This window comes from Empidonax traillii, unplaced genomic scaffold (assembly GCF_003031625.1).
Source record: "Empidonax traillii isolate 1590-97213 ecotype Southwest subspecies unplaced genomic scaffold, ASM303162v1 scaffold588:size748185, whole genome shotgun sequence".
Lineage (NCBI taxonomy): Eukaryota > Metazoa > Chordata > Aves > Passeriformes > Tyrannidae > Empidonax > Empidonax traillii.
In genome coordinates this window covers 531338-558126 of record NW_020955781.1, presented here as the reverse complement: position 1 = coordinate 558126, position 26789 = coordinate 531338, and the positions used below count along the sequence as shown (strand labels likewise).

Below are 26789 nucleotides of genomic sequence, written 5' to 3'. Positions count from 1 at the left end.
GTGTGACCTTCCATGCAGCTCCCCTGTTCCTGTTTGGATGCCTAAGGTCCCTGGCATTTTTACACCACTCACACAGTCAGTCCCACAACACACAGAGAGGAGCAGACTATCCTCCAGTTTTATGACAGCTTTGTAAGAACATAAGTAGACACAGCTACAAATTTTGCAGCAATAAAGGTAGGTTTGTGTATCTCCACTGTGCCATCATGTCGTATCCACCACTCTGTGTATGTCGTTATTTCTCTTATCTGCTTGCTTTCCTTTACCTTGCTCTTCCTGGACTTGGCACAAAGTTGTTTGAATAAATAGCTCAAACCACAGCTATGCTGCCCAAACAACAAATCTCCCCTGCCTCTTCTCTCCCATAAGAAAATGCTGAATCACTCCCTTTGGTGTGGAATATCCCTATGCAGCAGGTATGGCTCCTGTCTCATTTACAAAGTCTACATGAAACATTTTAAAAATACAAGGGAAAAAAGTGAGAACTTACATTGTTGCCTCATGTAAATTGGACATAGACAAGGCTGTTTGCCTGTAAACTTTCTTTTCATCCAGGGGTGAGACATGTGCAGGCTCACTCTCCTCCTGAGAGTAACACAGGTGCTCTTCCACCGGGAAGCAAGACATTGGACCCGATGACAACTCACGGCTGCTCTGAGAATGGTCTTCATCTGAGTCTTCCTCCTCCTGCTTGTGGAATGCGAGACATTATTTAATTAATTGCTTAAATAGGAACACTGACAGTTCATAGGATGACAACAAAAAGAATTAGGATCTACGTCCCTGGATTCCTTGAAATAGGTTACAGACATTGAGAGCTTTACCCAGGTAAATCTTGGTAATCTTTACCAAGATTGTTCATGAAAGCGCTCGTGGGGTCACTGGGTAGCTGAGTATTGCCCACCATGAGTATAAAGGACAAAAATTGGCCCTGCTTCTGAGTGTCCCCAGCCAGCACTTTATTTCTGTTTGCTCTGAAGCCCTTATATGTAGCAAAGATTTAACTAACATTCTGTATTTATTTCAGCAGTGCAGTCTGGCTTGAACTTGTACTCCTCTTATATACCCTCTACTGTGTGCACTGTGTCCAGAAATTCTGCTGATAACAAGAGCTGTAAGGAGAGATTCCACAGGTTTATAGCTGCAAACTTTAACTACCAAAATAGATGGATACTGCTGTCTTCCTCATGTTCCTCCATCCTCAGAAGAAAAGTTGAGCTTTTGAAACTGAGGCTTAAACATAAAACTTCCATGGGGCAAAGCTCCTAAGAAGTAACACGAGGGGGAATTTCAGTTAAATTTTCCAACAAAATACCTCTATGTGTGTGTACAAAGCTTTATATTGGGATTTTTCAAAGAAATCTGAAGCTCCCCTCTCATCTAACAAGACAATGATAATTTTTAAAATCGACCTAGCTCCAATTACTATTAAATTAGTATTTATGATAGACATGCTAATTAATTTCCAAGCAGCCAGATGCCACTACCTTTACTCCCCATGCGACCAGTCCTGTGATATATTATTACAGTGATATATTATTAAAATACTACTAATATTTACATGCTGCATGATTGATAAAAGCATTGTCAATAAATTACAGAAGCAAGACACAGTGACAGCAGAGAGCTTTGTGGAAAGAGAGAACCTTTCTTCTGTGTTGCAAGTGTTAGCCACAATGGAAAACTAATGCCAGCCTTTGATCTCTTACCCAGTCCATTGAAGTGCTGCCTCAGAAACTGCTGCCATAAACTGCACCCTCTGACATGCCTAGAAGCTGAATTTGCTCTATTTGAAATATCAACACCCTGTATTAACCAGTGAGCAGGTTTTTTGAATATCAGTACTTCTATTGCTGCCAAATGGACATAGAGGTACAAATCAAGCACAGCATTTTCTATGTTGTGGTGTTTGGGTTTTTTTTTACAATTGATATGAATTCTTTCCAACTTACAATTGTTGTGATCAAAGATGGAGCTGCAAGAAGTTTCTTGATAATTCTGTATCTGTCGTAAAGAGGTTTCATGAGACTCTTTTCTTGCTTAGTGACCTAAAGAGAAATTGTAACAAAATGTAGTCCTCCCAAATTAAAAATCAAAGGTAAATAAAAAAGATTCTCATTTGCTCCTGTAAAACTGAGAAAAGTATTACAAGAATATGACCAGATGTGTATTTTGCTTCCACAGATATTCCATGGGAACTGGAATTTAATTCACACAATTTTCTAAAAAAGAAAATGGCAATCTGTTTTCTAATGGAGAATACCCAATGTGGTTTCCTCACTTCCTTGGGCCACATCACCCAGGCAGAGGGGCTATTACTCACTTTCTGAGGGTGCTGGTGGAGCAGTAAGAGTTAAGATACACTGCTACTCTGCCTTGCATTGGCATCTCCCTCACTCAGCTGTAATAATGGCAACAGGCTTCCTGCAGGAATGTGACAGTCTGCCTGGGACAATGGAATAGAATCAGTGGGATGGAGAGCACCAGGAGCACAGCTTTACAGCCTCCACATGGAGCTGGCTCCATGCAGGATTGCTGCATGCATTCCTCACTGGAACTGCCTTCCACAACCAGGATTAACTGTCCGTTCATTTAGTTTGCTCTTGGTCTTTTATGAGTGCTAGAAGAATTGATTTGGAAGAGAGTATGATTTAAATTCAGCTGTTAAGAGACTGATCAAGCCACAAATATTCACCAATACAAAAATAAACCTTATGGAAACTAGCTGTGCAGTGGACTGACTACTGCACTGAGGAAAAAAGAGTGAATTCCACAGGGAAAAACAACAAGACAAAAAATCCCCCCAACCAACCAAACAACCCTCATCTTCCCCAGAAAAACAACATGTTCCTCAATCATTAAATGTCAAAGCAGGGTCATTTGCAAGCTAGTCCACCATCAGCCTCTTCTCCTCAATTCCCACCCCTAATGAGCACTCTCTGGGTACAAAGTTACTGATCTTTGGCGCAGTGAAGCTGAGGTCCACCGCCTCAGATGAGTGAACACACAGCAGCTCTGAAGAGACACAGGCTGGGTGATGGTACAGACAGTAGTTCAGAGCTGCTCAGAAACAGCCACATGCCTGGTCAGCAGAGTAGGGGTGACAGGCAGGCACAGGGTGATGACACAGCGTTCGTCTGGCTCACTGAGCAGTTGGGGACCATTTCCAGAGGCACATTTATTTCACTGCAGAATGTCACTCCCAGTGAGTCCACTTCCCTTCCCCAGTCGTCATGTCCCATTTGACTACAACACGTAAGAGTGGCTCCAGGGAATGCCAAAGAGCCAGAATAGATTGGTTCTTGTTTGACAAGTGGTCAGTGCTCTCTCTGTCTGACCTTGTTAAGGTAAGTCTGGATGAAGGTGATGCTGAGCCATCAGCAGGGCAAGCATCATCCCCAGTGAGCTCCGCTGTGTTTCAAGGCTGCTATTACAGAGCTGCTTCAACCTTGAGAAGAAACACCCTCTGAACCCCATGCTGTAAAACATGCCCTCTAGTTCTGTTTTTTGAATCAAGTCTCTTTTACGTCTATATAGCACTAATAATTTCTTTTCTGTTCTCCTTCTTAGGAAATATAATTCCTTCATACCCTCTCCATCCCTCAGCTCTCATTCCAAGCCCAAAGAAGATGAACAAAAACGGTTTTATCCAAGACGTAGAGATAATTTTAACAGCTGGCATATTTTTGGACACGTGCTGGTGCCACTCCCCTTTTCCTCTACCACTGCAATTACTAGCCAGAAACAGTCACAGATATCAAACAGATATCTATGATGTACAGACATAGAAATCAAACAAAAATTCAGAATGTGGACATAGCTATCAAACAGAAATTCCAGAGTTCTGTAAAGACAAATTTTCAAGTAATCATCTCACCAGTGGTGGGATTTTTTTTTTTTTGGTTTGCACCTACATACATGAAGTCCCTTGAAAGGATTTTAATTAACAGTTTTAAGTGCCGCTGTGTAGTAAAGGAAAAGACACGTGACAGGTCATGTCGTTTTGTGGTTCATGTCCCAGATAGTGCCCTGTACCAAACCTTTCTCAGCTGCTAAGCATTCTAACCCTACATCATAGCAGAGCCAAGGATGCATGAGCCAGGTCTGCTGTGGATATATAACCTTCCAACTTTATCATCAAATCCTTGCATTTTCCAATCATGAAGAGAGATACAGGGCCGCTAGAAACTTCTCTTTTTATTTTAGTTTATTTTTCTAACACATAAACCAAATTCGTCAGTATCAGGCAACAACATTTATATCTGAAAATTATTTTGAAACAACTAAAGTTATGTTAATTGTGTAAAATTAATCTGAATATATTTAATATACAAGTCAAAAAATATTTGTTAGATAACTTAGATAATTTTTCATGTACCTATCTTTCCATGGCATACTTACAGGTTCTCCATGAATACTCTCAAAATATAGCAGACATTTCTGAAGATTGATTTTTTCCAAAGCCATTTGCTTTTTTGTCATATCCTATTTAAAAGAGTTATTTATAAGATTATGAGTCAGGGTTTCATGACAAGGGTACAGGTACATATCTGTTTAATAATCTGCTCTCCCCAGATAAACATTAATAATGAATCCTCTTTCTGCCTGCACTGAGGTCAGTAGGGACTTGGCATTAACTTAGCAAAAGCAGAGTCCAAAATTACATGACTGAATTTTTAAATTAATCAAAGGACATGTTACCCTCTCAAGGCCTGATGCAGAGCTGATGGCAGCTGTGGAGATACTTGTGCTCTCTCTTATGGAGAAAGATGCATACATGAAAGTTTACTGAAAGCCTGGAATCTTATTTTTCCTAACTGTCGTACATCTAATACTTGATTGCCTCAGTTTCTCTCAAAATTTCTGTTCTACCAAAGCCATTTAACAAGCTTAAGGCCAGGAAGTGCTGTTGGGCTACTGATGGAACACTGCATTCCTTATCTGGAGTGTTCCAGAGGTAAAACCATGGTCTTAGTAAGCTCAGAGTCTGCATCCAAAAAAATGTTCTGAGAATACCATTTGACAGAAACAGTAAGGAATCAGGGGTTTGGACTGGAATATCTCAGCCAAATTGCATGGACATGAGGTGTGTGCCATCAGATGGGTTTTGGAAAGTTGGGCTCGTAAAAGATGATGGCAGCACATGAGTAGAAGGCATTGGCAATGAGGTCCCGCAGATACCCATTGCAGTACTTTCTTAGAACAATTTAGGTAGCATTAATGAATAACTATTGTTACTGAAAAATTAAAGAAATGTTTTTCTCATCTGTCTTATGCAGAAATCAGAAAATGCTGTTAACTTGCATTTGCCAGCTCAGTTCATAAATCATAGACAGCATTCCCTGTTATATATTAAGTATGTTTAGTTGCAACAAATGAGAACAGCTGCCATTCTGCTCAAAATACTCAGAAACTTGCAAAAATACAGAGAGGCCATTCCTCGACTTTTTAATTATTGATCAAAAAAAAAAGAGAAATGGATTTGCCTTGTCTGGTAAGGGGTGTAGAACAAAAGGCTTCAGCAATGCCAAAACCCAACCTGTTTGTGGAGTAGAATGATAGACTCACAGTGAAATGCCTAAATATTCAGCCATTGTGATACTACGATGAACACCCTCTAAATGCCAGGGGCACTAGAAAAAGGTACTGTCTATAAAATGAAATGGAAGCAGACTGACCAGGCAGCAGGAAGTTCTGGCTGGACAGTGTGCATTGGCAGAACCGCTGTGGGGGAGCTGCAGAAAGTGCATCTCACACTGGCAGTTTATTTCTCTTCAAAAATCACAACACAAACCACTGGTACCAGAAGAATGTTGATTTTTCAACAATGCGAATTGTCGGTGTTGGTGATACACCAGGACAGGTACAGGTGTCTGCTGCAGGGAGCACACAGTGCAATGGGTATTCCTCTCCTCTTTTCCCTTTCCCCTTCTTCCCAGCAAGATCTGCTCCCGAACACCAAGATCATGACAGAGGTGCGTGAATCAGGGCCAAGTGTCCACAGGTTTGGAGATGAAGTAATGGGAGGATCCATTACTGGGAGGAGTTGGGGACACACAGGGTGCCTTTCAGCAGAAATTCAGTGACTAAGGTTTTTCTATTGACAACTTGGAGAAATATTTTTACTAATTAGACTCTATTTTAAAAAATATATTGAGCCCTGAAGAAGTAACACTCCTGTAATATCAGAATGCCTTGCTATTAACTTGAGCAGAAATAAAACCTTTTTTTGTTCACTCCTCAAATGCAAAACCAGTGCAGAGCCACTAATCAGAATTGCTAATCACATTTTGCTTAAAAGGTCTGCTTGAGTTAATCACTCCAACATTGTCTGTCATTCATTTTAAGAGATGAGCTGCTAACTAGAATGCAGGAGTATTATCAATTAGCTAATTTGTTTATTTATTGCTAGTTCTGCAATTAATACAAGGTTAATTCTTTCAAAAACTATTAAGCCCAGAGCAGCTGAATGGTTAGGAAGATACAGGGAGTGATCATTAATATTGATTTATCACACAACAAATGATCTCAAGGGGGTTTAGCATTTGAGCCTATTTCATTAGCTCATTTTATTAGCAATCTCAAGACAGGTTTGTATTCAGCTAAGTTTGAAATGCCTGATAATTTCAAAATCAGAGCAGGCAGGTGAAACCACAAACTACAGAATTGTGTGAGACATCTTAGGACTGTAGGCTGAATAGACCAGTGGAAAATTCAATGCTAATTAAATAAAAGCACTGCTTCATAGCCAAGGAGAATATGAACTGAAAAAGGTCAATAATGAGAAGACAGATGCAGAAAGGGAACCAGTCTGAGAAAGGCCTTGGGGGACAGACTGCAAACATTCAAACTAAACATAAGGCAAAAATTGTTTGTGGCGTGTAAAAAGAAAGAAAAAGGAGACTTCACCTAAAGCTAAGTAGTTTGGTTTTCATAACTTGGAACAGAGAGCTGTACACAGTTGATTTTCTTACTGCTCTATCCCCTGCATTCCCAACATCTCTCCCTGTTGTTTATACAGACAGAAAATACAAACTGAGGACAGAAGGACAGACAGTGTGACAGCAAGGGCTGGACCTGCCTGGGGCCTCTCAAAAGAGGTGCTTTTTTTTCCAGGCAGGCACAGAGTCCAGGTTCCCAGGGCCAAAGTCTGCCTCTTGGGGATGTGTGGTGGCTCGTTGCAAAGCAGCATTTTACACTAAGGTAGAAAGAAGATGAATTATTACATAAATCACTGTCCCCCTGCCCAAGTGACACAAATACTAAGAGGTGGCCATCCCCTTGTAGATTTCTGGGCCATTCATAGGCTAATCCAAATTTTCTCAACATATACTCATCTAATAACTCTACTCACAGGCTCTTTTGCAGGGGGGTTGTTTTGTTCTGGAAACCACATTCTGCTATTTGGTATTCAGGCCTTGTGGTCTGTGCTCTTTAGACACACTGAGATTTTACTCTACACCTCTCTGAAGGACACAAATTCTCTCATTTGTATTTCAGCGGGGCCTTAGGGGCTTTCCACAGTGGAACTTCAGGGGAGAACTTGGCAGGCTTTTACAGAAACACTATCCTTGCCCAAAATAACTAAATATTGGAAAAAAAAAAAAAGCATTTAGCTGCTATTTACTATACTATTAATGTGGCTCAGATTCTTCTACAAGATCTAAATGTTATGTACAAGATAAAATGTTGCACATGAGAAATATCTACAGTAACAGCAAACTTGTGTGTAGCTGAAGTGAAGCTTTTGATCTTTGCTGGAACCATGAAACATCCTTGATTCATTTCACGTCTTCAAGTGCTATAAACCTCATTCTCCCCCAAAAGTCCAGGATGAGTCATAATCAAAATCCAATATTTTTTAATGTTGTACTTAGGGAGCTACTAAAATATATCACTTTGAAATAGATCAATTTGATTTCCTGTTATTCCTGCTCAAGCCTCTGTTCCCCAGCAGTTTGGTGTGACTGTTACCAAACACCTTTGCTAACAAACAGTTACAACAACCAAGTTCTCTCCACAAGAACACAAGAAGAAAATAAATAAGACCTTTTAAAAAAGGCGTTTGAAAATAATGCCTTGTGCAAGCATTTAATTTACATTATCCTACTCTATGTGAGAATATTTCAAGACAGCACTACCATTGCACAGATTTAGAAGGTTCTCTTGGAAAATCAGGAGAAGTCTAGTAAATTGAAAAATCAGTGGAGCAGAGATCCACACCCAGCTTACTCTTAAAGAGTTTTTTGGACAGAATTTCCTCACTGACATCTGTTTTGGTGTCATCTGATCTCACTCCTTGCATAATAAAAAACAATTCCCTACACTGTGGGAATTTTAGGACTATATACAGAACAGCACGGTTTTGTTGTCTTCTTTTGTTTCCTGGTTATGAAACACATTTTCCATTTCAGGTTTTTAAGAAGTAGCATAAAAAAAGAAACAATTAAAAAATCAGTCATGTATACAGAGCTCAAGATCTCAGAAGCATGGCATTGTTATGCACAGTTCTGGTTTTTATATAGCAACTAGTTGTTTAAGAACTAAGAATAGATGCAAAACAAAAATTAAAAATTATCTCTACTGGGTACTCTTTGCTACTGAAATCCACCCAGAATAATTTCCTAGTTCTGACATAGCTGAGCATTTAGTCATTTATCCCTCCTTGTCCCCTTCATCCCCTTTTTTGTTCACCTGCCAGAGTCTAAAGGCTACTGTTAACATTTAGATTTTAGGTACTTTTGAGGGCAGAATTTATTGTCTTGCTTGGTTTTATAACATCAGAACAGCAACATCGCTGGACAGCAAAAATAGCTCCCCAGAAAATGGGCTGGATGGGATGTATTGCTTCAGATGACCCTGTAGTGTGCCAGGAATGGGAAGGAGCAGCAAAACTTTAAAAGATGTTCAAAACCAAAATTAATTACCCAGCCAAGCAATCATGTCTCACAGAATACTGCTCCTACATTTAGAAGAGAATGAGAACATGGAAGAGCAGAGAGAGTAACAGCACAAGTAAGCGTACAAGATCAGAAGGGTAAAGCTGTCTGGATTGTGACCTCAAACCATCGACTGGGCAAAGAGAGGCTTTCAGCGTCTCTCAGGGGAGAGAGGACCTTTTATGATCAAAAGAACTTCGGGGAGGTTTATAGTCACACAGTTTCTGTGGGCTGAAGATGGGATTGCTTTTGCAATCCTGTGTGTGCACTTCCTGCACGCACGGCCTCAAGTAGGCAGGTTCCAGCAGTGCCTGGCAAACTGTTCTGCACAGGCACCTCTGAGCAAGAGGTGCTCAGCTCTACTTGAGAAGGCCTTCTGCACCTCTTTGTCTGGGGAACTCTTCTCAGAGAAGTCACTTCAGAAACTGCACTAGAGCTCCCATCTCGTTAGGGAGAAGAGGCCAGTGCCAGATGACAGAGGAGGCACACACCCCGTGGGACAGCTACACACTGATACCTGCCTCAGGTGATAAAGTCCCAAAGGAAACAGCCATGCTTGTTAAATACCTTAATCGCCTCAGGAAGGTTAAAGTGTTGTCTTTTCTCCTTTAGCCGCCTCAATACGCTGTCCATGGTTTCTTCCACCGAGGGAGCTGGTTCCGTGCTCGTGGCCTCCTGCGTGCCAGCCTCTTTGGAGGTCCCAGTGCTTTCACAATGATCATTTCTTTGGGGTGCTGAGGAGGTACAGCTTTGCTCTTCTGAAATTCTGAGTTTCAGCTCTGAAAGGCAAATTAATGGCAGGTAAAAAGATTAGAAATATTTGCAAAGCAGTTTCCTCTGACACTGCTAGAGAAAACAAACAAACAAACAAAACTTTCCTGCTTTTGGCACACAGTTCTCATGATACCACAGATATATAGGAAAGTAATTCTACTTCACTTTAACATGTAAATCTTTTGCCTGATTAAAGGGAATTCCAATGGTCAAGTGATGAGATGTGTCCGTGACAATGAAATTTACAGCACATACGTAATTCTATTTTTCCTCCAAGGCCATCTTTGACACAAAAGGTGAGGACTGAAGAGGCACTGGGGTTACAGAGTGGCATCTGGATAGAAATTAGTGCTGAATTTCAGTGGGAATGAAGTTAGGGAAAGGGCTTAAAAGGAAAAACAGTGAGAAAATATTTATGGGAGGTTGGGTGTGGGGGGAATATGAAAGCAGAGCTCTCTCATTCCCCTCCTTCTTGCTAAGCCTTGTACTCTCTGGATAAGTAGGAACACGCCCTTGCCTGCTGTGGGCACTGCTGTCTAAGGATGCATCTTTCACAGACACCTTCCCAAGCCAGAGCAGTGTCTCTGCAGTGTCCCTCTCACCCGAGCTGTCCTTCCCTGCCCTCCTGTGCTGCTGCACAAGGGAGGAGTAGAATAAGAAGGGTTTGGGGGGCCAAGCTGTGCCACAGAGCCCTCCATGCCAGGCTGCTGGAGCCGTGTACCACAGGTCTGGATAACCAGCATTGCTCTCCAGTGCAGTTTAAACCTTCCACCTCCCTCCCAGAGGCTGCACTGCCCTCCCAGCCAGGCTAAGGTGGTCCTCACTGGGAGAAACAGCCACTTCCCTTGGCAGAAGAGCACCTGAGCAACCCAGAAGACAGACGGGTTACAGTGTGTCAGAGCTTCCCAGTCAGCAACCTGCCTGGCTGTGATAAAGTGTGCAAGAATATTAGCTTGACACCAAGCCAGAGACCCTGGAGCTCCAGAGACCTGCACAGAGCAACGGGGAAATTGAATTGCAATCTGAATTAGCTCCTGTAAAATCAGACTTTGTTCCTAGAATACATCTGGTTGGTGCGGCACCTTGGGCAAGGCAGGAGGCTGATGGCTCCATGTGTGTTAAATTTGTTGAAATCCATGCAGAAACAGTGACAAATTTTTTTAGCTGTTACAGTCTGAGGATATAGGCCAGCTTTGTAGGGAAAACCAGCGATTTTCAGTTGACCCATAGAGCTAGAAAGGATGGACAAGCCTTATGAACTTGGAGAAGGACTCACAAGCACTTGAGTGTTTTCCATTTCAATTGTACTTGTCACGTGAACCTCATGAATCTCACTTCACTTAAAAGCAGTGCCATTATTCAGGATAATAAAATCAAGGGTTGTCACAGGATTAAGCATTTTAGGTGTGAAGGTGAGGCTGATCTATGAACACGAGACCCTGGTTAGGAGAGGCAATGATTGAGTCAGATAGATGATTTTCAGAAAGTTAACTATGTAGATTAGCCATTTCTACTCATTTGCCTTTCCTGGATTTGTGACACAAAGTTCAAGGAAAAATAACTACAACAACATAAATAATAATCATAATGATGATGATGATGAAATCATATAAGATAGTACTCAAGGGAGAATTTTCCAGAAGAAATTTACTGAAGGATGGGTTTCTGATTCTTTATTTACCACAATCACAGCCTCTATATCTACATTATTAACTATATCCAGAACAGAGATGAAAGATAGAACTACAATTTATCTAGCAGTGAGAATCCATTTATAACAGGGGGAAAAAAAAGATTTAGATAAATTATAAATAACCTTAAGAAAAAAAATCAATCTGTCTTGGCTACATTCTCCCTGAGGGAAAGCATGTGATACACCCCTAGACGTTAATGGAGTGATATGCAGACAGTCAAGGGCAAAACCTGACCCTCAAGACCAAACCTAATACCAAGGAAAGATCTGTTCTTATGATCAAAACAAAGAAAATTTTTAGAGATGAGTATCCTCAGTCGTAAAGAAATAGTTGCACCTCCATTTGTGCTATTACAAGGAAAAGTTTTAACTTCTCTATTTCAGGCACTCATGAAAATATTCAGAACAGCATTGCCTTTTGCATGAATGTTTATAGTGATAAAGGAGAGACGGTGTCTTTTTCCCCTTCCCCTTTCTAGCCTTGCAATGAAGGTTGAACTGGCTTACTTTAATCCCTGCTTTTGGGAATCAAGGCAACTCGTATCCCCTAATATCTTTGTTGCCTTTGAGTGACTTATTGCCATGCACTGTGAAAAATAAGCAGAGCAGTGAGGTCAGACAACTGACTAAAATATTCCAGGTACACTCCTACTTCCAAAAGCTTCAGCAATAAAGGGAAGCGACGTGCTATCATGTACCTTTGAGCTGCTTGCGACCCTTGGCCAAAGCATTCATCCATTTCAGAACTTCGGGATTGGAAGTCTTGTCACCGTGGGAAGGCTGAATGAAAAAAACAAATGGAAAGAATGGAAAGAAACAGAGGGAATTGAGAGTTAAGCGATCAAAACAGACAAAACCCTGCATGCTACGAAAGGCCCGTGGCTCCCGCTGCCTGGTGTTGTGGTGCCACGCAGGGCGTTTGGCTCGATCATGGCATTAATTTGTCATGGCTCATCTCTGCCCATTGTGGCACGGTGCCTACATGGATCTGAGCATTTTGCCTCTGACGCTGAAAACGACACAACAACATTTAAGTCTCTGACTAATCGGGTAAATAATCTCAGTGACTTCAAAAGGACTGATCAAATACCTAATTTTAGTCAAGTTCCTAAGTGATTTCCAGGATGGTAGCTGAAGCTCTCTGTCCCTTTGCAGGGATAAGCCCTTGCTTTAAGACAAGGATTCTGCTGGGAAACAGCCCTTAAAAAATTTCCACTGACCTGCTTAAATAATGAAATGAAAAAATCCTGGGCAAGAGTCATTTCAAAAGTAACAACTAAATCTTTGTATATCAGTTCTTTCTTTGCATTTATAAATTGTCTCCAAGTTTAAAGCAATTTACACTGGATCTTCAAAACTCAAGATATTAAAAATTGCATAAGTGTTTTGCAAAATTAATCCTCTGAATTTTTTTTTTCTTTTTCTAGTCACAGTGTGAGGATTATGTATAAAATTTTTCTCCTGGGAGCATATGATGACCACTGAGCCATAAAATTCGCAATTTCAAGTTTTCAGTCACCAATGGGATTACAAAGGAATATGTAACTAATTTTAATATGGTCAGAAAATATCACAAACCTCCCTATTTCAAATTGTGCAGATTCTTAGCATCAAGGATGCTTTGATATGTTTATACTGCACAATCCACGTTACACAAACCAGCTCGATGTGAACAATCCTGCACAGAGGGCACAGCGCTCAGCACTGACCTCAAACACCCTCCCCCCCAGAAGTTTTATTCCTCTAATTTCTGCCATCAGCTTCTGTTGAGCCCCATACTTTGGAGGTTTACAGGAGTCTGCCTGAAAGAAGGAATCTGCACAGAGGAGCAACAGTTTCCAAGCAAATGAGTTCTACAAAGTGAATGAGTAGCTTTTTATCTATTTTTTTCCATTTTTTTTTCATTTTTTGCATCATTTTGGTTCACAAGCCTGTCAGCGACATTTCACTGATTCACACTTCTCGAAGGTGGATATTTTGCAACAAAGGTAATCCAAAGAAAATGTAAATTAGAGTCTCAGAACTACTGCTTACACTGGAAGATGTTAAAAAGATATTCCCTCATTGAACTTTTTCCCATTTCATTCTACTAAAAATACCCTTTCCCATATTTTTTTGCATAAGTTTAAATACACTGGGATCCTTGCCTCCCTCTTCTGGTATTGCCCTTTTCAATTATTATCTTACCAGGTATTTTTTTTCTTGCTCAAACTTTTCTTCATACTTCCTAATTTTCCTCTTGAGGCTCTGCAGATGCTTGGTAAGTTGTGTTACTGTCTGTGGCTCTTTGCAGTCCTCACAGTTACATCTGGAAGAACTTCTTGGCCTGCAAAAGCCAAAAGAATAGTTGCTGGGTCTAAGAACTGTCTATAATGGACGCTGCCTTGTTTCAGCCACACTTTAACCCTTTCTTAACACTTCAGAATCCACAGCTAGGTTATTTTACAAGATAGAGACAACTTAGGTTTACAAAGTAAGCATAAAATAATTGCTTTTGATTGAAGGTGCCTCTAGGGTATATTAATGGGTTCACTATCTGTCTTTCATTCTCTCTCTTTATAATTAATTGTGGGATTTCCGAATTAAAAAAATCTGGTAAGTCAAACCCTCATCCAGGATTTACATTTAACACCCACACCTTAATTCACAAATCTTCCAACTACGACAGGAGATTGTGACAACATGATTTGCAAGAGTAAGTGCAGGGAGTTTTTCATTGCTGAGAATAAGCATTATCATTCTGAAGGCAGTTTAGTTTCTGATTATTTATTATTTACGGTAGCAAATCAGTAGATCTGATTATTATCCATATGCAGATGAAGCTATGTATATGAGCCTTCAAGAAAGTTTGATTTCTCTCTGTAACTTGCAGCTTGGTTTCTGGAAATCACATGTATGAATAGTTCATATGCTGTATGACACTGTCACATCTAGTGAATGGCTCAACCTATAGTTCAATTACAGCTGAAATTTTTAGTATTATGCCATGATAGTCCTTTCTATCTTATCACACTAATTACTAACAAACATTTAAAACCGTCCTTGCTAACTGTAGTTAACAAAGCTTTCAAACAATATTGTTCTCTGTTATGACAGAGGGAACACTAGATCCTATTTATGGTACTGGAAATTATCCATGTCAAAATACACCACATTATGAAAAATTTCCTGTTTATGACATGACAGTGACTAAAAAAAAAAACAAAACCAAGAAGAGTCAAAGGTTGTGGATTGCAGAAAGGGTTTTAAAAACGCGTAAGAATTAAAATACATTTTCTTACACCATGAAAGGCTGCGCACTTGGTGGAGAAGGGGCAGACTCTGTGTCTAGATTAAATCTCTGGCTTTGGCTAAAGATAGAGCAGCGTGGTGACAAAAGAGGATTGTCTCCATCTGTAATGTGATACAGCAGTCTGCTGGTCCCCAGGGAGTGATGTTCCTGTGGGCTGCTCTCCATGTCATTCTGCCAGTCCCTGTGGGCTGGCACAGGCTCTGGAAAGAAAGTACAAACCAGTGTGGACCGAGGGTCACTCACAAGGCACTCAGCTACCAAGGTGAATGCAAATCTTTCCTCACAGCAAGGTTCACAGTAAACAGCAAACAGTTCAGCAAAGTATCACATGCAGGATGGACACAGGACTGAGGATGACAAAACAGGAGTGCAGTTACTGGCTTAATGTAAATAATTTTTGAGTTCCACGGGAGAAGTTGGATGGGTGTGTTTGTAAATAATGAAGTATGATATAAAGATGGAGAGTTTCCCAGAGTAGCAGCATTACTTGTATTTTCACAGATCTGTCTGCTTTTGAGAGCCACATTTCTGGAGTAGATGATGAGTGTGCAAAGTAAGATTAACTTTGTGATTTAACATTTACTCCATTGGTGAAGAGAAAGGAAGATCAAAAATATAATATGCCCTGATGCTGTAAAACTCCAGGGCTGCTTGCAGATTTTTGTTAAGGTTTGAAGTGACATAACCTATGGGTCTAAAGAACACAAGATATGAAAATAACAACCACCACCAGTAATATTGCAGTTAGTTACTCCAGGTAGGTGGGCAGTGACTGCTGCCTGGAGGAGTCATGCTTGTGATTCTGCGTTAACAGTGCCTTGGACTGTAAATGGAAACCTCACCTCAGGTGCCTCAAAAGGTCAAATTTGTTTTATAGAGGTGATCAAGCTAGAAAAAAGTAGGAATTGATGAACTCCATCTCACTGGTTCTGTTTATGGGTAACATGAAAAATAATGGGCACATTACAGTGCCTACCTCCAGGGAATATCCAGAGTTCATCTTCCCTTTGCTGTGCATGAGTACATTAAAGGGAATAATCATTGTATCTTATTCCTCACCCCCAGTAGTTGAAACGGGTGAGAATGATGTAGCCTAATCCATATTTTTGCTATCAGATGATTGCAGTTTAAAGGAGATGATACTTTTTAGGGAGAAACTCCAGTCATAAAAGTCCTTGCCCAAAAGTTCTCTCTGTTTTGCTCTGTCTCAGTTTCCCCTACAGCAATTTCCACAGTTCATAATATTTTACACCAGCTATGTTATTTTATTTTTTTCTAAACTCATTTAGAAATACAGCCTTTTAATTCAAATATTTAATTCACTTATTTTGCAATTCCAGGCAGCATGCATGTGATTTCTGATCAGTGTTATATTTGCCATATGTCTTGCATTCTAAGACATTTCACAGAATCTTCTTATTCAATGAAAGTCTAAAACTGCGCTGAAAAACAACTGTACATGGATTTACTCACAGAAGAACTGGCAGGTTTAGGTAAGTTCTTTCACCTTCACTTTCTTTGGATTCTCTCCTTTGCACATGGGACATGACTTTCCCATGCTGAGTGGGGATTTCTGTCAGGATTTTAGTGCAGTACATTTTATTTGCCCTCTGCCCAAGAGGTACCAATGCTGCAAATCCCTATTTCTGCACTGGGACAGTGGGGAAAGAACAGCTCTGAGTGGCAGCCTTCACAAAAAAACAACTATTAATTTAACACACAGTAGTTACAATGGCCTAAAATATCATCTTATTGGGCACTATCCACCCATTTTTGCTTTACAGGCAACAAAAAATCCTACTGTATAATCACAGTCTGTCATGCAAAAATTTCGTGTGACCTTTGTATCTCACCTACTCTTGACAGCATCATCAATTATAATTATGTTAAGCATTTTCATGATGAGACAATGTGGCTGATTATTAATTCTAACCTTGCATCTCTCCTCTCAGTGCTTCATACTATGAAGGTCAAATTCCACTCTCCAAGATACCAGAGCAACACCCAAGTCTCCTAAACCATGTGTGAGATTCAAATCCTCCCACGGAGAGATCCCATAGGGGCATCTGGGAGAAGCAAGGGCAGAGCACTGTACCAGCCATGGGAAATCATGTGCTGACAGCACACAGTGATAATGGCTGGAATAATGGCTGTCAGCAAAAGCGTTATCCCTTTTTGGCAATTACTCTTGCCCTGCAAGATTTTTAAAAAATATACAGTTTTGGATGGGTTTTGGTTTGCTGTTGTTGCTGGGTTTTTCTATTCTGAAGATTGCCAGTGAGGAGAACCTGGCTTCCTTCCTTTAATTTCACCATCTTTGAACTTCAAGAAATATACAATCACTGTGAAGTAGGTTGACTATGAATAGTTTCACAGATTTCTCATGTTCTGTTATTATTAGGAATAAACTCTTTTATAGTCATATTAAGTAGCAGTCCCCTCGCTGTGAAAGGAAAATAATGTGATAAAAAGATCAGCCAGTCTGTTTATGGCAGGTGCAGAAAACAACTTCCCAATGTTTAAACTGATTTTCTGTGGACCTAGAACAACCCCTCTTGCAGGAGACTGTACTGCTGATAAACCACAGGGTCACAGACACTTGCTCCTTTTCACATTTCCAACCAGGCAATTTTCCTAGGGCCAATCCACTCTCTAAAATGGAAGAAAAGCACACATTCAAGACTAAACACTCCTTGAAGATAAATGCAAAGGACAAGTAGCAGCTGGTGCAGCTCCAGTGTGAAAACACACAAAATTCAAGGAGGTTTTTTCATTCAGAAAGGGAGACAACCTGCATGCCAGATGAATCTGGGAATATTCCCCAAAGGCCAGGGCACTTCCATTTCCTTGGCACCAGGGCCATGCACAGTGGTGCAACTTTGGTACGGCCCAAGAAAGACTTTAGTTCTAACCCTACTACAGGTGCATTAAATTACTGCCTTCTGTTCATGAGTGGTCAGCAAATAATTCAACCTGATTCATTTACCTGGCCAGATTACTGTAGTAGTGAAACACCTCGGTGATGACAACAAGTTCTAACCTACCCCATTTTTAATTAAGTCTTAAGGCCGTCATCATGGTTCCAGTTCTAACTAGATCCTAAACAAGACTCTGAGAATTACCCTGAGAGTAGCCCATGAACTGACCAAGCTTCTCCTTGTGTTCATGTGTCTGGTCTCATTTTAGCCTCTATTTTTGACAATACTGAGAATTAAAGCTGCCTCTACCCAAGCCAGTAAGTTGCCCCTTGGCATCTACTCCATCTCATCTGCTGGACAGGACTTTAGGCCAGCTTCTGGTATGTTATGCAGTATGTTCATAAGATGGACTTCACATGGCAACAAGTCCTGTGGTACATGTCTGTACTGATACCTGTGATATTCTCTAAATAAAACAATAATACACTGAAATCTCTTGTGTAGAAAAAATACTATGCATATGCAACATGTTCAGCCCTCAACATGTAATGCCTGTGAGTGCTGCTACGAGGATTTTTAATTTCAAAGCCATTTAGAACTTCTTGTAATTAGGTTCAGCTGCTCACTGCTCAAGTCACGTATTTGATATATACTCATATCCAAAAGCTACAGAAATTATACCCTGCTCTTCTGTTTTCCCCTACTAGTGTAGTAACCCCCAGAAATTTTTTATGGCCTAACTTTGGCAACTCAAATTCTGTTTCTACGTATTCAGAAGTAAACTGGAAACTGCCAACTTTGCTCATCTGTTACTGTTCATCCCCTTACCATTTGCATCCTGGAATACCCTGTCATTTTAGTAGCCTGTTCTGTCTTCATTCACCATGCATATGATGCATACCTATCTAGTTTTTGTTGACTGGGATGCAAATGAAAGGATCGTGTTTATTTTGCCTGATTCATCGAGGAAAGGTTAACAACTAGAGATGCAGCATATATGGCACATCCTCTAAAAACTCTGCCTAGACTGGTACCAGTCTTTGGATTTCCATCCAAGTTTGAGCTGAAATAGCCAGTAGTCCCATGTGACAACTGTACCTTAACTCAGGGCATCAGAAGATCTCAGTAGTAATTTAAAAGGCAGAATGAGGGCCAGCTCTGCCTGTGCAAAATGGCAAGTTGCTAAAAATACCACAAACCACAAAGCAGATGTTAGCAGGAAGGAATGCACGTTAAAACCCATTAAATAGGGAGGCTTTAACTAAAGCAAGAGTTGGAACTGCTGGAGTGACAGAGCATGCTCTGAACTGTGCAAGAAAAATGCTACATCATGCAATATTTCCCCAAGTAGCTGCAGATGGGCAAGTGGGAGCAGAGAGGGTATTGGAAGCAGGGGTTACTAACAGCAGGAATAAAAAGAAAATCTAATCAAAACAGTAAAAATAAGTAAAAGAAACAATTAAAGACCGTCTAACAATGAACTATGAAACTACCAGAACAAAATAATGTGGTAAACTACTGGAAAGGGAGGAAAACCCCACCCGGTCACAAAGGAAAGGGGTCACTGCAGATTTTGGATGAGCTGCAAAATGTCTCTGCCTGTGCAGCACACACATGAGACCTGTCTCTGCCTCAGATCCACGCCAAGGCTGGCACCAGTCCAAGTTCCATACCTGTATCCAAGAGCCATTAAAGTATTTCCCTTGCTGGGCTAAAGCATTCCTTTTTTTTTTTTTTTTTTTTAGCTAAAACCCAGAAAACAGCTTTTTCACATTCCTTCATTTTTATAATAATTTGACTTCTACATACCTTTTTCCTTAATTTTGCAATGCAAACCTCAAACTTTAGAATTTCTTAAGCAGAACATTATCATCTGTGATTTTTATTTTTTTAGGTAAACAATGTTATTTTTTTTTTGCTGGAAATGCTGAGCAAACAGCTTCTGAAGTAAGTTCTTCTGAACCCAGATGTATTCTGACATGAAACATCAATTGCAAAGGGATTTACTGACCCACCTGCCTTAATTTGAACCATGCATGGTGCACGATTTAGGTATTTGTGTATTCATGTCACTTGTCTGTGAGATGTATTAGTCATACTCCTTTGACCTATTTTTCACGATCAGTGACTCCTCTTCTACTGAGCATCACGACTCTGCCAAGCCCTGGGACTGCAAGCTATGAATTGACAAAAATAGTGCCGAGCCTTGGGGCTGTTTATTTCCATATTGAGGAAAGAGGGAAAGAAAACACACCACAGTTTGCCCATATGTGTAATAATACGGGTTTCGTGAATGATTAAAATCCACATGCTGTAAAACTCACCTTCGCTATCTCTCTGCTGATGCATTAAATTAAAATCAATAATAGGAGAAATGAAGTGATATTGCTCTGACAAAAAGAATGACAAAAATAGAATTACATGATATGGCAGGTGATCTCACACAATACAGACATAGGAAGTAAAGAGCACAAATTTACTTGGAAAAAAATAGCAGGTTAAAACTGAAAATAAAAGAGTCAGGATTCTTAAAACCTGTCTGACAAGCAAGACTCTCCCTCAGAAAACCAAAGGGTTACAGCCATTAATTTCTGTCCTTTCGAGAGGAATCACCCCCTTTTTACATTACACAGCATTTGCGTCAGGAAATGGTGCTTTGCATTAGCTCTGCACTGTTTCCCGGAGGAACTGACTGCAAACCTGATTTTAAACTGCAAGTCACAAGGCTCTTTTATAATTGCAAATGAGAGCACACCACGACAGGACCGCTTACCTCCACCGCCGGCCCCATCAGCCTGCACGCCGGTCTGCACGGATGGAGGGGCTGTGTCCTTGGGTGCCGGCAGCTGGGGAGTTTCCTCCTGGCTTGGCAGGAATGCAGAGCACAGATCGGTTTCCAAGGCTTGCAGCTTCAACAAAGAATTCTGCAGACAAAAGCAGAACATTGGGAATGGATGGAGAACAACAGGAATCAGCGATAGCGCCTCAACTCCCGGAGCCCATGAGCGGTGCCTGCAAAGGGGTGTTCCACTGGCAGCTCCGGGAGGACGTGCGAGGGAACTAACGTGCACTGTTCCACGAGTTTCTTGACTCCTGGTTATTTAAGTCCCAATTTACATGGATTATTCATGACACGTGGGAAAGATGACTTCGTCAGCAAAAGGCGATTTATTCCAGGGAGCCAAACTGAGATGGTGTCCCTTTTCTTGGGCTTGGAGCAATACATTAGGGAAGTATTTCATTCATTGGGCTGACATCACGATCTGATGACATTATGTCCCTCCCCATTTACCATTCATAAAAAACCAAATCTCCCTCTCCAGCTTGTGAGTGCAGTGCAGAGCAGTGAACAAAGAGTTACTGAGAACACGCTCCCTCGTGGGATCCTTGGAAGAGGTATTTTTTTAATTGGCTTTTTTAGAGGTACTTCACTATGTAGACGTGGCTTTTTTGTAGGTTCTGCTGATTCTACAGAGCAACCGGGTCATTTGCCATCCACTGCAAAGGTAAAATCAACACCCCATTGTCCCTTGCTGCAGACAAATCAAAGAGGACAAGGCTTGTTATCTATCACAGCACTTTCAGCTAGTGTGTCATGCTTGGTCCATTTCTCACTTCAGTCTTTATTGCTGTGTGCAGTATTAAACTGTACAACCTGACACAAGCATCTTGCTGTGATGTAAATGCTGTGAAAGCCCTAATCACCATCACTGACTGGGCAAAATGAGTCACTACCCCCACGCATTCAGATCCCCTATCTCAAGGGAAATACAGCTTACAGCATAAAACAAAATCACACAAGGCTGTCTTGATAATTACACAGCTGGCACACACAGAATATACGTACAACATTAAGTCACCCAAATGGTACATATTTATGAAGAGCATTTTCTTAAGAAAATAATAAGAGTTGCAACAGAAAGAAAAGCTCTCAAGTTTATACCCTAAAAAGGTCCTCTTCCCACCCTGAAACCAAAGTATTAATTCATTTAGTGAAAAATTGATTTTTTTACTGGCCTGATTTACTTTGTGTAACAATGTCACCCATGTAGTGAGTAGTTTAATATGTCTTTGCATTATTTTTATTGTAAGGCAGCCCTTTGATAAACCCAAGGATAACAGTGGCTTTAGGTAAAAAAAAAAACCACCGAATTAGTTTGCCTGAAAACAGCAGGGAAGACTTTCAGCCTTGATCCTTTCATTTCTTTTATAGAATTCAGGAAAATTATGGAAATCCTCTCACACCCAATTGCTTTCAAGTGGAAGTGAATTTCCTTATCAAGGGAATGGTGCCAACTAGAGCCATACCCATGGCACTGTTTTGGGAAGGGTTTTCATGACATGACAGGCCTCATTTTCCACTGTCTCTCATCCCAGCTAAACCCAAATAAAGTGGCTGTGGAATTATCACAGCAGATGGGAAGCATTTTGCAGCCATTAATGTCTTCTAGCAAAAGGTGACTGTACCAGTTACAAACCAGGGAGGACTCTGGTCCCAGCCTGGACCTTACCATGAGAACAGCTGATGAAATGTAGGGAGAACATAGATGAACAAACCAGAAGAACATACCAGTAAGGAGAACATGGGTGAATGCCTGACAGAAGTACCTAACTTTCATGGAGTGTTACTTCAAGCATTTGACAAGAAAAATCCCCTACCAGGAAAATACATTCACTTTGCATCACTATTTCTTATGATACAATAATATTTATGGGAAGTTCAGTATAAAATCATTCACACAGACTGCATTGTTAAACATTATACTTCAGCAATGTTTCTGCTGTAATTCACCAGCTGGTTTATATTCCGTCGCTCTAAATGATATTTTTCACCCATCTGGGGAAGGTGGGTGGATGGCAAACTTCCAGTCACTGCCAAACACTAAAAAAATTCATATAATGATAATAATAATAGAAATAGCTTGTATATTTTCATGAATGTGCCCTTGACAGGGATTTGATGTAGGGAGAAAACAGACTAAGTAGCTTTGATCGTTTTGATGTTACCAGGGAGACGATGAATCTGGAGTGTGCCATCAACCCCACCTTACTCCTAAACCACAGCTGAGTACTGTGGTGCTGCCACAGCACACCACCCATGAAAAGTCAACACATATTTACAGGAACACACACACACGGAGACACAGCTTTAAGCAAAGGCCAAGCACAAAGCTGCCCAGGGCGGACCAGGCAAAGAAGCTGCTAAACGTGTTAGAAGCCAAAACAAACCGCTAAAATACACAGAGGGAAAAGTTAGGCCTTGGTGGGTACCATCAACAACTTTAGTAAGCTCTTAGATGAAGAACAAGTATAACTGAAGTAATTTAAGATGGGGCATTTCATATCAGCTAATGATCTCACTTCCAACAGTTCATATTTGGTGCTCATTCCAGCTTCCCTCTGGTGCCCAGCACCAGTGTTTCTGATGCAGTAATTCCTGATCCATGACAATACAAATAAAATAAAAGGATATTAGTATTTGAAATGGATCCTTAAATTTCTTTGGAAAAATAACCATATTGTTGCCTCTCAAGAAGAGTATCCTGAAAGTCTTGAAAAAGAAGCTACTGTAATTGTCTTGGACAAAGGTTTCATATGTCTTCTTATATTCTCTTAAAGCAACTGACAGTTCAAAGATCTTGAGCTTTGCCAATTCCACTGAAGAAAAAAACAAGGTTCATTATTCCAAATAATGGAAAAGTAAAGACATTCACAGGAAGCTAGAGGAAAACAGGAAGAGAGACAGTGTAGTGCTATTCACCTGTTTGGTATTTTTTATAATGCTTTAAGAAACCACAGTCATTAAAATATCATACCCTTGCGTGCTGGAGAAGGCACAGTACAAAAGGACTGCCATTTGCACAGGAAGCACAGTCTGTAGGAAAGACACCATCTCCACAAACAAATAAGCTTGTAGCCTGTACCCCACTGACCATCTCTCCTTCCAATCAATTATTATCAAAAACACGGAGTGGAGGCCTTAGGGCAAGGAATTACTGAGATGGCAGATAATCCCTTACATCTAGAGATAAGTACCACCCACTGTCAAATCCCTCTGGAGAACGGGCCACTGAGGGAACAAATTCTCCCAGTGCATCAACAAAATGATGTGGCAATGAGTGGCAGTGCCCTGAAACAGCCTAAAAACTTTGCCTTGGTGGGTGCCACCAGTAACCCCCTCTCCAGCTGGGGCCCAGCAGGATCAGCACTGTGGGACCAGGAGGCCATTCCTGGCCTTAGAAATAACTTCTGTCCCTGTTAAAGCGTTACTTTTATGAGCATCCTTTGTTTCATCCTTGTGGACCTCCTAAGGTCTAGTAAATTTAAGAACTGAGGGAAAAGGGGAAAGGGAACAGGACTGCCCCAGCCGTGAACAGGAGCCTGACAGAAGGGATGAGAAGCAAAGCCCAGAATTGGTTCCTTCTGCATAAACTGGTATCACTCTGACCCACACACGGTGTTCCTGAACATAAAGGATGCCTGCACCCTGCTCTGGAGCCTGGTCCTGCCCCTCCAGGACAGGAAGGTAACTATTCTACTATATCCAGTTTATAGATGGATTTACTGGATTTATGAAATCAGCTGGGGCAGAGAAGGAGAATAATCCAAGCTTTCAGCATTTAATGGCCTTTGAAGAGATTCATATAGAAAAGAAACTGAGCAAATTTCAACCTGTTCAGTTTCTTCACTCTAAGGAAATTAATGCTTTTATATGTCACACTGGAACAGCTTTTTAATCCTGAGAGTTCAGGTTAAAATAAGATAGGCATATTTTATGTGAACATAAATAAACCTCTGCAGTATCTGTTATGGCAATATTTGTGTCTTGAGGCATATGACATTTTCAATTCAGAACTTCCTTTATGAGGAATGAACAAGCAACAATAAGATAGAACAAGATATGCCCTGGGTCTGCGTAATGCCACGGGTGAGCAGTGAAGAGAGACACCATTTTCTCTAATCCTAGAAGGGAATTTATTTTCTTATGACACATGTCCATTTGGGTTTGCAGGAGATCTGAGACAAAAAAAAAAAATCTAAGATTCTGCAAAAGAAAACACCAGGTTGTAACCCCTGCTCATTCCTCATTGATTATTAATGATTTGTTTTAATGTCTTCTCTTTATTTTAATTATCTAATCATCTAACCTTAAAGTAATCCTTTGCAAGGATTTAAAATGGAAGCTTTCAAGTGGAAGCTTTAGGGAGTATTTGCAGTGGGGTTTCTCAAAAGAAACAATGACTTCACAATTTCCCCCAGGCCCTTAAGTGGCTCAACAGAGGCTGAGTGTACTCCCTTAGCTTGGTCACTGAGAGAGCCTTCCTTGTTAGCACTGAGATTTTCAACACTGAGCTGCACAACAATGATACAAATGCAAAGGAAATAATTCATTGCAGGGACAAGATTAAGCCTGAATTCCTTTAAAAGGGCACGCTGTGGTTTTCCCCTAATGAAAGTCAGGAGTCTATTAATACCCAGAGATGTTCCCTGGCTCGTTATGAAAACAAAGCTGTCTTTTCCACGATTTAACAGGAATGGACTTCTCTTCACTCCTACCCCCTTTCCCCACTGCTTCTGTTGTTCTGCTGTCTTGGTTTGCACTAAAAATGTTGTCTGCTCCTTGTTGGGTCCAGTACCATCCGCTGCCCTTGCAGTGTGTGAGTGTATCTGTGCTCCTGTGCAGGTGCCCGAGGCTGTGGGAGATGCTTTGCAAGGTTTCACACTTTGTATAACCACAAAGCTTGGTTTTACACCCCCCACCCCACCCAGTATCTTGCTGATTGTTAGGACCTCATCCAGACTCATCCACTGTTTGATATGATCACACAGACAGCTTTTTTGTGCTCCACTCACACTGTGCTCCTGGCACAATCCCCGAGAAAACAGCTTGTTTCGAGTGTCACAGGTGTTACGTGCCTTTCCTGGCTTCCCCTCTTCACCTCTCCCCTCCTCCCATCTAACAACCAGAGCACCTTTTTCCCTGCATTGTACTGTTCATAGTTTATTTATGCAGGTTTTAGCAACACTGAGAACTCCTTATTTTAAAACAAGACATATTTAATAAGTGAACAATTTTGAGCTTTAATATGAGGAAAAAAATCAAATGTTCCTGAAAGATGGCATTTCACCCAGTCAATACTGAGCATTTGGTTCTTTCCTGAGCAAACAGAAAGCAGCAAGAAGTTGGTTTAAAATGGTTTTTTTAAAATCTCTAGCTTCTGGTTTTTAAACTATTATCGCAGTCTCATGTTTTTAAACTTTTCTCCAATAACATGACTAGAAAGATTCACTAAAAAGCCAGCCGAAGATTCTCAAGAGATTACATTATTCCAAGACCTTAAAATTAACAAAACCCAAACATCTATTCAAAATTTATAACATCATATTTCAACCTGTGGTTAAACTTACCTCATTTAAGCTGCTACATTGATCGGTTGCTTCCTTTGGTGAAGTGCTTGTCTTCTGATCTACTCTACAAAACAAAATATGAATTTTCACTCAATAGATAGCTTATCTGTGCTGCAAGTATTTCAAACTTTTAATCCTGTCTGTACATAAGTTACAAGTCCCAAAATAAGTTATGTTATTAAAACAAACAAACAAAAACTTTTCTGTGGAAGTTACATCTATATTTTGTACCTCATTCAAAATAGCTGTGATTTTACTGGAATCCTAACTAATATATTGAAATTGTGAATGAAGTCCTGCAAACCTTGGACATTACAATGCGGGTTTATTTTGTCAGGCAGAAAAAGTTCTACAGAAGCATGATCAGTTCAGTGTCCCGGTGAGCTAACAGGGTTAAAGCCAAGAAAAATCTCAAACATATGCTTAGATCCAGGCACAATTTGTCCCACGTGCTTTAAATCAGGGAAAAAAAGCTTTCCTGTATCAGAGACATAAAGACTAAATCTTCCCATATTTAAATTTGCTGGCATTTCATTCTTCCCATCTTCAATTTTCTTCTTAACCTCTGTTTTTAACATTTCACAAAGACCCCAGTGCCTGGAAATCCTGTGAGAGAGACGTCCACATTTTCGTGTGTGCCACTTTGCAGCCATCAGAGATGTCCATACCTTTGGTTTTCTTTCAGTGTATTGCTGCTTCTCCACATGGAAATAGGAAAGGAAGGCCCTGGACTGGCAAGGAGGAAATCTCTTCCCTCTGACTGA

At 40.6% G+C, this 26789-nt stretch overlaps 1 protein-coding gene across 3 annotated transcripts in view; it reads right to left on the bottom strand.

The window, feature by feature from the left end:
- Positions 1-26789, bottom strand: part of FAM13C (family with sequence similarity 13 member C) — a 49685-nt gene that overhangs the window by 2085 nt on the left and 20811 nt on the right. For 2 of the 3 annotated variants that reach the window (XM_027898259.1, XM_027898260.1), the window contains 9 exons: positions 26026-26089; positions 20390-20540; positions 19941-20006; positions 14688-14898; positions 13594-13732; positions 12105-12186; positions 9507-9718; positions 1953-2048; positions 491-690 (listed from right to left, as the gene is read on the bottom strand). In XM_027898259.1, the coding sequence (XP_027754060.1) occupies positions 491-690; positions 1953-2048; positions 9507-9718; positions 12105-12186; positions 13594-13732; positions 14688-14898; positions 19941-20006; positions 20390-20540; positions 26026-26089 (1221 nt within the window). Of the gene's footprint in view, positions 1-490; positions 691-1952; positions 2049-4401; positions 4486-9506; positions 9719-12104; positions 12187-13593; positions 13733-14687; positions 14899-19940; positions 20007-20389; positions 20541-26025; positions 26090-26789 lie in introns of all 3 variants that reach the window. The other variant, XM_027898261.1, reaches the window with a different exon arrangement.